At 51.4% G+C, this 12,501-nt stretch overlaps 1 protein-coding gene across 1 annotated transcript; it reads right to left on the bottom strand.

Moving 5' to 3' along the window:
* Positions 1-1,938: 1,938 nt before the first annotated feature.
* TFAP2C (transcription factor AP-2 gamma) lies at positions 1,939-11,554 on the bottom strand. The gene is made up of 7 exons (XM_029221338.1): positions 11,274-11,554; positions 9,209-9,694; positions 9,054-9,105; positions 7,613-7,829; positions 6,905-7,023; positions 4,795-4,939; positions 1,939-3,463 (listed from the first exon to the last, which is right to left on the bottom strand). The coding sequence occupies exons 1-7, from the start codon at positions 11,319-11,321 to the stop codon at positions 3,178-3,180; spliced, it is 1,353 nt and encodes a 450-aa protein (XP_029077171.1). The 5' UTR covers positions 11,322-11,554; the 3' UTR covers positions 1,939-3,177.
* Between the last annotated feature and the right edge of the window lie 947 nt (positions 11,555-12,501).

Raw genomic sequence — 12,501 nt, forward strand, 5'->3', positions numbered from 1 at the left:
CTAACCGTCCCTTTCCTAACGCACAACTTAAACTGTGTGCACTTGGGAGATAAGACAACCAATCACGTGCTATTGAAAACACCCTCTGACCTTCCAGAGAACCTCTAAGTGTCTGTGAGGCAGGCGAGCACCTCCAAGGTGCCAGGTACCAGGATGGGCAGGTGTCCAGTTTACAGATGCAGAGTCCTGCCGAGTCCCTCTCATACATAAACGTTAGACCACACGTGCCTTCAGACAATGGTTTTCCTTCGGTGCAACCAAGGAAAAAAAAGGGAGCATCTTCATTTCTTCTCCCAGAGGGCAAAGACTTCAGCAGCATCTCGTGTCTTCATAAAAAGCAAGCCCAACCTATCAAAGAGCCAGCCGGCAACAACGGCACAGGGTGAAGGGAAAAGGGGGAAAGGAATAGAATTCTTACCAACACAAGACTTGAAACAAAAACACTGGCCCCTGGGAAAAACAGGAGTCCATTGATCTGACGGTCCTGGGAGTTGGAAGCGCTCAGAGGGCAGGAAACCCTTCTCTCACTGAAGGGAAAGCCAATACAGCCAGTGTGTCGGTGGGGACCGCACGAGGGTGCTTGGTTGTTCTCCACAGCATCAGCTCAGAGTGTTGGGAAGTAAAACCTGTTATCATGTACTGGACCCAGGAACCCGGTCGCTGTCCTCGGGTGTCCAGTGGGAGCGAGGAAAAAGGAGAGCTGAGCGCTGAACCAGGCATAAGCCCTGCTTATGACTCACTTCAATCCTGGGTTGATTCCAGAACATTGTCTGCACTGCAATTCAGCACAGCTCCTCAAAGCCAGACTCTAGTCCAAAGGCAAGTGAAGATGCCGATAAGAAAATAGTCCTTTTTCCTTCGGCCCTTTGCCCCCATGACTTCCTCTTAACACCCAACGTCTCACGTCTTGATTGAGAAGTAACCGCCCGTGTGAGACCTTCTTGCTGCTCTAACGCAAAGCAGTTGTGATCCTGACATACCAGCCGGGTAAATCCAACTTAATGGGAACGTTCAGTGGCCAAGAACAGGCTGCCAAGAGCACAGCATTAGGCTGGCAGAGTTTAAATTACTTAACAACATCCAATGCCAACATTAAATCAGGAATTGCTGACCATTTGGTAGAGAGTTATGAATTAAGGATTATGAGACTGGAGTTGAAGCAATAGCCTTATCCAACGTTCAAGTGCAGCCACTCATGCCAAACTATAAACATATCCCTTCCTGGAGGATGTGCCAGGCCACTTCAACTTGAAATCAAGGACTGTCGGTGTGCATCCAAGATCCTTGCAAACATCCAGCAAGTACACAAGCCCCGCTGGCCTCTTCTGCTCCGCAAGCACAGTGACCCAGCCTCTGATCTGCCCAGCAGACAAAACGATTAGGATTCCTTGGATCGATGGGCATAGTAACGTTCCCAAAGATGGAGCATTTCAATTGACTGAAAACACTCAGAGCACCTACCACACAACCACTGCTTGCACTTGACTGAATGCCAAGTCCTCCCAAGGAGGATCTGCCCAAGGATTTACCAACAATCATCTCATTTCCATTCTCAAAATTCTGAGGTGGCAACTTCACCATAAGTACAGTGTTTCTCAACTGAGCAGCCTTACGCAAGAGACATGTTTCCCAAACTATGGATTCCTCTCTTGTTGTCAATCAACCGTCCCTCACACATCTCCCAACAGCCCTTGTGCTGGGGAAGATGGTACCATACACAGTCGAGAACTGTTGATGAGTGCGTGACGTGGCGCAACAGAGCAGCCTTCCGAGAGAGACAAAATGAAACTCCAGATTCCCCCCGGCACAGAGATTTCCTGTTCCGTCTTATTAACTAAGCCACAGCCAAACCAGAAATTAGCTCTGCCAGTCTTCCACTCCTCTTAGAAGATTAAAAAAAACACATTAAGTTACAACCAGACTTTCACAGCTTCTATTGAGAAATACTTTCTTTTTATTATACAGGTTTCATATACATAACAATTATTCAGGGAACATTTACAGGCAAGGAGCTCAATTCCAAAACTCCGTTTTCACCCACACACACTGTACTTCACACTCATCTTGGGGGGTCAGCCCAACGGGAATAAGACAAAGTTATTGCTTTGTGAACAGAAAGCTTCAATTAAATTAGAGTCTTCCAGAGTCGAGAACAGCACTCAGGATCCTCTTGACTCTTAATACCCTGTGTACATGTGAATAAAGCCTAAAGATGTGTCTTAGATTTACCCCGTCACCTTTAAAAGCTAATATTAAAGTTGAATCCCATTTCTCAAAAAGTCATAAGAAGTGCACCCGTATTTACAGACCCCATTAAATTATGCATAAATAAAATCTGTACACTCAACGCAGCTTCTCAAAATACAGAATTCTCCTCTGGGACTTGGGATGAGAGACAGCAAAAATAAAATGCTTCACGCCCACCCCTCTTCAAGTTTTCTCGAAACACCAAGATGTGAAATAAATACGCAAAATAAAGCTTCCGTACCTTAAAGGAACATGTCTTTTCAAAGAGCCTCCTCCTATTTGAAGAGTTAGCTTTCAAAGTTTTGTTTTGTTTTTTTCTTAAAAAGAAAAACATAAAATCATCAGCAGGATTTGCTTCTACAAGTTTCGTAAAACCCGAAGGGTCCCTGTGAACGAGGGATTTAAAGTGTGTCAAATACCAACCTATTAACCAGTTCTTAAGCGGACAGAATCCTTGCCTCCCGCGGTATGTAGGATGAGACTGAAGAGGTTACATAAATACTTTTACCTTAACACTGAAAGTTATAGTGGATCTGAATCACATCAATTTGACATTTCAACAGCTATGTGTGTGTGGGTTTTTGTTAGCCCAGGGAATTTATTTAAAAGCTTCCAAAACTTGTAGCACCACTTTCAGAGAAAGGAAGAATGGGGTTCCAAAAACTAAAGTATCAGCTTAATGGGTAAAGAACCAGCACTTGTCACCTCCCGATAGCTCGTCCAGAGTTGAGGAGACACTTCAGCACTCCTTAAATACTAAGGAATCCAGGAGGGCACGTGAAGATCTGGAAATCCGACGGAGGCCCTTTTCGTGGGAAGGTGGATAACAAACTCTGTCCCCCAGGCAAGCGGGGTTCCCAGTTTGTCCTGGTCGAAACCGGTTTTGGAGTCCTTTTCCTTCCAGACTCTTCGGCCCTCTGTTCACCCGTTTTACTTCCTGTGCTTCTCCATCTTTTCCAGGGTTTTGCTAGAATCGGCTGGACTCTGGTCTCCGGGGTTCATGTAGGATTTGTCTATGACCATCAGGGCTTCTTTTATGTAGTTCTGCACGGCAGACACAGCAGCACAGATGGCCTGGCTGCCAAACCCGTGGGTAATCAGGCTGAAATGAGACAAGCAGTTCTGAATGCTGGTCTCCAGGACCGGAGTGGGCCGGTTGTTCCCATTGGGAGTTCGGTCTTGATTGAGGAGGTCTGTGAATTCTTTACACACTTGCCTGTGAAAGACAGTCAACACACACCACTGAGTTCAATCTAGGCCGTGACAGGTAAAGAGCACAAACTAGTGTGGGGATGACACCTAGAGGCAACGAGAATTTGGGGCTGGCCAAGGAAGTAGATTTTAAACTAATAGCAAAGCCAGCTGCCGCGCTTAGCACCTATTCTGTGCTGGGCCCTGAACTAAACTCTTTTTATTTATGTTTGGCCGTATTGGGTCTTCGTTGCTGCGTGCGGGCTTTCTTCTAGTTGCGGCGAGCGGGGGCTACTCTTCGTTGCGGTGCGTGGGCCTCTCATCACGGTGGCTTCTCTCGTTGCGGAGCACGGGCTCTCGGCACGCGGGCTTCAGTAGTTGCGGCACGTGGGCTTCAGTAGTTGTGGCTCTTGGGCTCTAGGGCTCTAGAGCGCAGGCTCAGTAGCTGTGGCGCACGGGCTTAGTTGCTCTGCGGCACGTGGGATCTTCCCGGGCCAGGGCTTGAACCCGTGTCCCCTGCATTGGCAGGCGGATTCTTGACCACTGCGCCCCCAGGGAAGCCCTGAACTAAACTCTTTTAAGTACTATCTTATTTAATCCTCACTGCAATTAGAAAAGATAAAAGGATTAATGCCAGAATCAACTGGCCAAGGTCACCAGGACTGGTAAGAGGTGGAGTCAGAATTCCAGCCCAGGAGAGTAAGGGCTAGCTTTACTTGATGCAGATTGGTTCCTTAAACCAATTCTGTCAAGATCCCTGAATTCATTTCCCTGAAACTCACTCTTTCGATACAGGCTGGTTCACTGTGCTCTCTTTTGCCCTATTTCCCACTTGACTAGTTCTGCTTCATTTACCATGATTTTAAAATCCATTTACTCTTGGTTTCTATGAGAAATCCCTCAGCTGCATTAAGTCGTTTTGAGACATCTCATTTGCCCTCGTCTCCTACACACACAACCCGGATCATTACATTTTAAAAATCAAAAACATCTTGTTATCAGGAGGCAGAAGGCGCAGGATCTTGACTGGATGTGATAAAATAAATTGTCTTCAACACATTTTTGTAAGACATGCAAATAAGATAATGAAAGAGTAGCTTAACTAGTTTGAGCTGAATAACTAAACGGCTCAAAAACACTCATTCTGAGCAATACACTCACTGCTCTAATTCTTCTAAATCCTACAGAAAGTTACTCTAATTTGACTCTGTAAAAGATGCTCCTTGCCATTTCCTCTTGCTCAACACCCTAACTTACTTCAGGAGCCTTTCGTTCTTGAGCACCAGGGACTGTGCTGGCCCCTCAGCTGCAAGGTCAGGGCATTAGGGCATCAAATTCTCAAGCCTGGATACTTACTGTGCAGCCAGCAGCATATTCTTCCTAGTTGCCATCTCATTGCGTCCTCCGAGATGAGGTCTGGTTAAATACTCGGCCACGGATTTACTAGGAAATTCTGCTTCACAGACATAGGCAAAGTCCCGAGCCAAATGAACAGCCTCACCTAGAATAATCGGCAATGGCAACAGACTTTAGGGCCACTGTGGTCCCCAAGGCAAACTGTCCCTTCCCTCCTTTTCCAGCACTATCGGTATTGGTCTAGCAGTCATTCTGCATTCTAAAATGCAATCATACAAGGGGACAACAATCCAGCCAGTAAGCAGAACTTCCTGGGTACTTGCAGTGGGTACTCTCCCCTAGGGTGAAATCATACAATGTAAGGAAAAAAAAAAAAAAAAAGCCTGAAAATTTTAACTGTACTTAAGCGATGTTACCCCAGTCCTCTGCCCAAGCTGAGCAGATGCTCCTCTCGCTGCCAAAACAGCATCCAGCATCCGTCGGTAGTGCAGAAGTCGGAAAACTTACGGGGGGTGAGCATGACTGACAAAGAAGCAAACTGTCACTTTTCTTTATGAAACTGGGACAAAAGTCTTTGACACGGAACTTTGTTTCTAAATGAGGGCACCCCATTACTGGTGGAGGTAAGTCTCTAGAATGTTGCTTTAAGAAAGAGAAGCAGGAGTGTTTCCTACTGGAAATGTTAGGAGCCCTACCTACTCTCTGGTCTCAGGTATTGAGGGGCAGAGGGAGAAAAACAAGGGGAGGGTGTCATTTCCGACCCGAGGCGCTGGGTTCTTTCTGGTTCCAAGATTTGGGTCTGCTAGAGCTTTTACAAACCCAGATGGTGGACCTCACCCACCATCCCCACTTCCCTCCCCGACTCACTAAATCAACATCTGAGAACCATTGTTCAGGCACACGCTTTCTCATTCAAGCACCCCTGCCTGGCCGGTAAGGAAACCTAGGGGAGCCGCATTTATGCTCCACGCACGCAGAATCCACCATTCTCCATGCAGGACAGCTGGTCCCCAACAGCATCGAACAGGCAGCTCCTTTCTCCTTGCCCTGACCTCCAAAGACACTCGTAAAAAGGTAGAGCAGGGCCCTGCCAAGTCTCTTTTAGCACCGCAGTCGCGCCATTTAGACCAGGGAAAGAAAGTGTTCAAAAGATTGCCTGACTACCAGGAGACCACCCCTCATTGGCTCCCCCGGCCCCCGAGCCGGGGCCCAGCGCCCTGCTGATTGGGCGAGGTGCTGGCGGCCGCTCCAGGCTTAAGGATAAGCCCCTCCGTGTTCATCAACTCATTTTCCTGTGCGCAGTAACAACGAGCTTGTTTTGTTTTGAAAAATAATTATTTCACTTTTCCCTCGCCCACTTTGTAAAAGGCCGTATTGCATTCTTGGCTACTTTCCAGGTTCGGGGCGCAGGTCCATTCAAGAAACTAAAATGTCACATCCTAACTACCTTAGGACTGGGGAGAGGGGCTCATCTGTGCGCCCCATTACTTTTTTTTTTTTTGATGGGGGAAATGAACAAAGGAACTGTGAATTGGGCTAGTCTCATTGTATACAAGGGCTTTTCTCTTCACTGACCACAGTCCCAATATTCCACAGCTACAAAAACTAGAAACGGTCCTGCTGCCCACCAGTAACCAGCTTTTTTTAAAACAAGGTGTACCGAATGATCGATTGCATCCTTCAAAAACTGGTTCATCTGATAATGTGATGTCTTAGGAAAACCAGTTTCTTTTTAACAATGATTTTCTGGGAGACCCAGAACAGAATACTTCAGCAGACAGATCGTTAAATGTTAACTTATTTGATTAAATGACTGTGATTCATTGTAATGAACGCATGGCAAAATCGCTTGCATCTCTCTTTTGTGACTAAGAGTTGTTTTTAACCTTTTCTTATACCTTTTTTTGGGGGGCGGGGGCGGGTGCTGCACCCTACGGCATGTGGGATCTTAGCTCCCCGATCGGGTCGAACCCACGCCCCCTGCATTGGAAGGCGAAGTCTCAACCACTGGATCGCCAGGAAGTCCCTAACGTTTTCTTTAGAGAAATGTTAAAGACTCAACACAGCACTAACTAAAAACACCGCAAAACAAAAACACAACTCCACTGACCTTCTACTAAAGATGTCAGGAGAGTGACGTGAGCAGCTTTCCGTCTCCCCGCTGGAAGATTCAACCCAATCTTGTCCAACTTCTCCCGCAAGGATCGGCCACCATTTTTAGATTTGGCTCTGAGCAAAATAATAATAAAATAAAATAAAAAATTCTTTTCTCAAGAAACCACTTTAAAATTCTAAATGCCTAACGTGCTGCTTACAAAACAGAAATCTGTCAGAAACAACCTACATTACGTGGCTCATAGTCAAGTGACACGGAGAATCCTTATTTATTAGTTAATCCCTGTAAAATTCAAAAATCTTTCTCAGCATCGCCAACATTATTATTTTTTTTTAATCACAGAACATTGCAAGTTGTACAGAGCAGACAAATTTTCACGTGTAGAAACTGCAGCAGCCCCCAAAAAAACAACTCCCTGGGGGAACCAGACCCATGGAGCTCCTCTACTCTGAATACAGATGCTACCACTTCATACAAGGAATCAAATTCTAACCAAATGAGAATTTGTTAGCGCTGTTTTAACACTTCCTTCTACATTTAGCACTTTCTAAAAGAGAAGATGTGTACTAAAACTCCCTGAGCCAATGAGAATTCAGTGTTAGGTACAAAAGTTCCATAAATGTTAAAACTATCTCCCTGGTCCTTTTATATTACTCATCCCCAACCATTCAACCGCCATGCCCAGAACGTGTCCCCATGTACCTTCTGAGGACACCTCCCAGTAATGAGGCATTTAAGCACTCAGGCGGGGACAGTCGCCTCTGGACTTCGGCAACTGTCACTTTGTATTTAGATGTAGAGCTGAGGAGGGACAATCTTCCAGGGACCGAGCAGAAGACCTCGCTGGGATTCATCACAGCCTCCACCAGCTCCTTCTGACAAGGGAGACTCAAGGGGTTCTTCGTCATTGAAATAGGACCTGTGAGTGAAGATCAGAAGTGGCATTCCTAAGCAAACCACTAACCAAAGCTGAAAGAGCTCTTTGAACAACTAACACTGCGTGTTGGACTATAAATTGCAAACAGATTTTTTTAAAGCCATATTCTTCAAAGATAATCCAATCTGAATTTCACAATTTAACACCTTGGGAAGTTAATTAGTCAAGATCCCAAGCGTGGAGGGTTTGCATTTTCTGACCACTGTTAAAATCTGTTTCATTAGAACGTTTGTTTTCAAGAGACTACTTCATAACTAAATAAATGAAGATTTCTTTTTCCCCCCTCACTCAACGAATATCCAAAATCACAGGACATAATCATCTGGCAAAATCTTTCAGTGCAACTGATCACAGTAAATTTTAAAATACAAACACACCTGTCCTAAGTTTACTGGGAAATTCAGTTTATTTTCTGAGGTTTTCTTTCTTTTTTTTTTTCCCCCCCAAACTCACTGTTCCTCAGTTGATTTCAAACAGTTTAACCTCAAGTAACAGACCATAGCTACATTTCATTTAGGATTACCCCATTTCCCAACAGAGCTAAACTGGGAATCCTGGCAGTACGTAACTTAATTTCATGAGCCACTCACTCGCCCAAGTAATCCAATTTTCCAAACCCCCGCCCACCGCATCCCTGCATAAACCCGACAGATCACCCAGCCTGATGCTTTTAGGGCTGTCTGTTTTGTAGGCCAAACTGTGTCCCACCTTCTTCTTGCAGGTCAGAATTAAGGCTCCTTACCCCCGTGCATATTTGAAATCAGAAATAAAATCACATCAACCCGTTCAACAATTAAAATTGTCACAGAACCAATCACTCCACTAAGGGTATGTGGTGACTTGTTTTCCAAATTAAGTCACAGCCCTAACTCACTCTGGGATTCTTTCCTGGAGCATTGTAAAAACACTCTCGAATTCAAGAAGTAACACCCACCAAGGGAAAACTATGGAGTAACAAATCCGGAGATTGAGGGGCAGCTCCTGAGAGCATCCTTTTCCATTTAGATCTTAAAGAAATGCCCCGTCTTCTCACTCCTAAAACCTATCTGCCTCGAGTCCCTGTCACTCCCTTCCACCACAAATGTCCCAAGTCGGATACCAAAAGCCCTACCTCACCAATAAGTTAATAACTTCCCAGTTACTGCTAAGAACCACTACAGGGTGTGTGACGCCAGAGGAAGAAAAGAACTCGTTCTCACTCCGTACCTTTGCGAATAACCGTCTGATCATGCAGAAGTAGGTGCTGGTCGTCGACATTCTGGGGGAGAAATGACAAAGTTTCCTTTAAGTTCGGGGGAGCCTGGACGGGGTAGGAGAGAGGCAGTGGGGCGAGCGGGTCCGGGCAGGGCCGAGGCGCTCACCTGCACCTCCTCCATCTGGTGCGCCATGTCGTGGAGCCCCAGGTTCTCGGCCAGGCCCGCGGCGTCCAGAGCGTGCGAGTGGGGCAGCAGCAGGTCCGAGCGGCGGTAGGCGTCCCTGCGGGCGCTCACGGCGCCGCCGTCCAGCCCGGAGAGGTGGGGCAACAAGCCGGCCGGGCGCGCGTGGTGCGAGGGCAGCCCAGCCCCCTCCTGGCTCTGGCGGCCCGGCCAGGCCTGCTGCTGGCTGCCGGTAGGCGCCGGCTGGTGCAGGGGGTTGATGGCGGCGGCGTACGCTTCTCCCAGATGCGAGTAGGGGTCGGCTGCCTGCGAGTAAGCCAGCTGCTGGTAAGGAGGCGGAAAGTAGGGTGGTGGCTGGTATTCGGCGACTCCAGCATGGGAGAGGGGCGGCGCGGGGCTGTAGAGATGCTGCCCGGCGGAGGAGAGGTGAGGCAGGCGCGGGTTCCCATTGCTGCTCGCGTCGTGGCGATCCTGGGGCAGAGAAACGGAGACCCGGTTAGTACGAAACCCCGCTACTGCGCACGGCCCGCGGCCACCGCGCTGAGCCTTGTGACCCCCGGGGACCCACCGCACCACCCCGGACCGACCCTCGCGGGGCCTGCCCTCGGGCCAAAAGGCCCCGGGGAGCAACGTGCCCCGGGGGTTTCGTTGTCAACCGCTAGTCCGCAGAGGAAGGGGAAACTGGAGAAAGACCTGGAGGAACGCGCCCTCCGGACCCCGCGGCGAAGGTCTGACGCCCGAGGTATTCTGCGGCTCCAAGTCCGAATGCCAGGCCTTGGGCCGGAAGAAGCTGGGGCAGGGGTCCGGGGAGAAAGCCTGCAGGCAGCGCAGAGCGCGGTCGCTCACGAGCCCGCACATGCTGGCGTCGTCGGCCCAAAGTGGGGAAGCGGTGGGCGCGAATAATGCGCGCCGCGCAGGAAGTGCGCCGTTTCCCCGCCCCAGGGACCCTCCCTTCCACGCCCTCAGGACAAAGACCTCCGGGCGAGAGACCCTCCCTAGCGGGGGCAGCCACCCAGCACCGCCCAAGGGACTCGGGGAGGAGCCCGCCGCAGCCAGGGGTGCGCTCCCTGATAGCTGTGTCCGACCAAGTAACGCTGTCCTGCCCAGCCACCGTCAGTCTCCCCACAAATCGGGCACGGAGAACGAAGGACCCCGAAAATTGGGCAACCTTGCCTGGGCACGTTCCCTCGCCCCACGGCTGTCCGACTTAATTCTCAAAGGACGTGTCGCCATGTGTTCCCGGGGTCACAGGGGTGGCGGGGGACCAGGAGAGCTATGACACCGTCGCCCCCTAGCTGAAGTGCCCGGGCCTACAAACAGGGGCAGCCCCTCTAGGTCCCGCGGGCGCACGGCTCTCCCGCGTCCCCGCCGCCACCGCTCCCCTCTCCCGGGGCCCAGGCTCACGCCTCGCGCCGCCTGCGTCTTCTTCCTCTTTCCGCTCGCCGCCTCCCTCCCTCCCACCCTCCGAAACTCTAGCTCAACCTGTCCGACAGGCTGGAGCACTCCCGAGCGCTTACGGCCCCATCTGGCCTCAGCGCCCCCCCCCGCCCCCCCTTCTCTGGAAAGCCAAACTTCGGTTGTTTTCTTGTTTCCCCGAGGGGGTAGCGGGGCAGGTGACAAGCCCGCCTCGGAGGAGACTCCGCAAAGGTGTCGCCGGCAGGTCACCTCGTCTGACTCCTTTGGACGGAGGTTTCGTGCGTAAAAGACACCTCTAAAAGTTGCAGACCCAGCGCTCTTCCGAGAAAACGGGGAAAAGGGCTGTTTTGCTTCGCAAGAAACCGGCCGGTAAGCTTTGTGGGTGGGATCTGTTACGGTCTTTACAGGCCCCATTCCCGAGACTGGATATTTAGGTAAAGGCCCGATTCAGGAAGGGGACCCCGGAGAAACGCACTAGGGAATGTCCGGAAAAGTGGACCCTGTCCCATCGAAGGGCGAGCGGTGGGTGCCTGTTCACTGCTCCTGCGCCCTCGCCCCCGACCTCGGTCCAGTGGCCCGCGCCTCCGGGACTGTACTCGGGCGGGGCCAGGCTGCGCCCTTGTGCCCAGCTCACCTCGCAGTCCTCTTCATACTTGACATTATCGGTTATTTTCCACAACATGGCGTCCGGCGTCCCCCAAAACAGTCGCCAGTTAAATCCAGGTTCCCCCCACCCCCCGAGCGGTAAATCCAAAATTGGGGTCACGGTGGCCAGGCGTCTGCCGCTGCCCCCGCCGCGCGCGGGCCTAGCCGTCCCGGTCACTGGACGCGCATCGGCGGCTCCGCGATTGTAGATGGTGCCGCCGCGGGTGTAGAGGCCGCGGCCGGGGACCGGGGAAGCCGCGCCCGCACTGTGTGTCCAGGCGATAGCCGGGGGATCCGGGCGCCTTAATGAGAAGAAATTATCATAACTCCTCCCCGGGGGCCGGCGCGAAGGCCCCGGCGCCGGGCGGGGCGGCCCCCAGCCAGTCCCAGCCTAGCTCCGCCCCGCATCCTGGCCCGGCGCCGCGCGGAGACCCACGCCTCGGGGGGCTTAGGAGAGGAGTCGAGTGGGCCGCACCTCGCTGACAGCCGCAAACCTATGAAGCCAGCGTCCCTCATCACGCCATCCATCAGTCACCCTCACCAAGCACACACCTGAGGTTGGCAGAGCTGGGGACCGGGATCCGAATCCAAGAGCCCCCCTCTTTCACCGACAGCGGCTTCCCCCACCCTCCAAAAGACGTCTCAACAGCTGAGGTCCCCCTATCTCCTAAAACGTCCCAAACACCCGCTCCAAGGAGATTTAAGGTTTAAACTGGAATCAGACCGCTGGAGTCCCAATCCCTCCGAGGGACAACGCCCTCCCCCGCACGGCGTGGGCACAGTGCGCTCGGGGTCCTCCGAGGAGGCGGGGGTGGGAAGGCCTTCTGGGGAGTCGGCCCCAAGCGCCACCGAGCGGGCGGGCCGCTCCACCGGCCCCGAAGTGTCGGACAACTGCGTTTCGCCGCCATCGCCCGAAGCTCCATCTCCAAGGCTGGGCTGCGGCCGGGAGACGGGTGGGGGGCACCCGCCTACCCTCGCCCGGCCCTGCCCTGCCAGGCGCCGGCTCGGCAGCTTCCTCCGACGGGCCAGGCACTCAGAAGCCTCAACTCAACCTTGAAAAGAGGTGTGGGGCTGAATGCAACCCTAGCGTCACAGGCGGGGACGAGAGAAGAGGTGGGGGGAGGAGGAGGGGCCGTGGAGGGACCCCCGCTGGAGAGATGAGCACCCGGGGTCCGCAGATACAGGCAGAAAACGAAACTTCCTTCCACATAAACGTT

The sequence above is a fragment of the Monodon monoceros genome, unplaced genomic scaffold (genome assembly GCF_005190385.1).
Source record: "Monodon monoceros isolate NGI ecotype Baffin Bay Population unplaced genomic scaffold, NGI_Narwhal_1 Super_Scaffold_13, whole genome shotgun sequence".
Lineage (NCBI taxonomy): Eukaryota > Metazoa > Chordata > Mammalia > Artiodactyla > Monodontidae > Monodon > Monodon monoceros.

What these genes read in the sequence shown, in the direction of transcription:
- TFAP2C (XM_029221338.1), bottom strand. Translation starts at nt 11,321, where the DNA reads ATGTTGTGGAAAATAACCGATAATGTCAAGTATGAAGAGGACTGCGAG. An exon ending in ACCAGATGGAGGAGGTGCAG is followed by an intron (nt 9,106 to 9,208) that starts GTGAGCGCCTCG and finishes TTTCTCCCCCAG; the next exon opens with AATGTCGACGACCAGCACCT. An exon ending in CCTGACATCTTTAGTAGAAG is followed by an intron (nt 4,940 to 6,904) that starts GTCAGTGGAGTT and finishes CGATTATTCTAG; the next exon opens with GTGAGGCTGTTCATTTGGCT.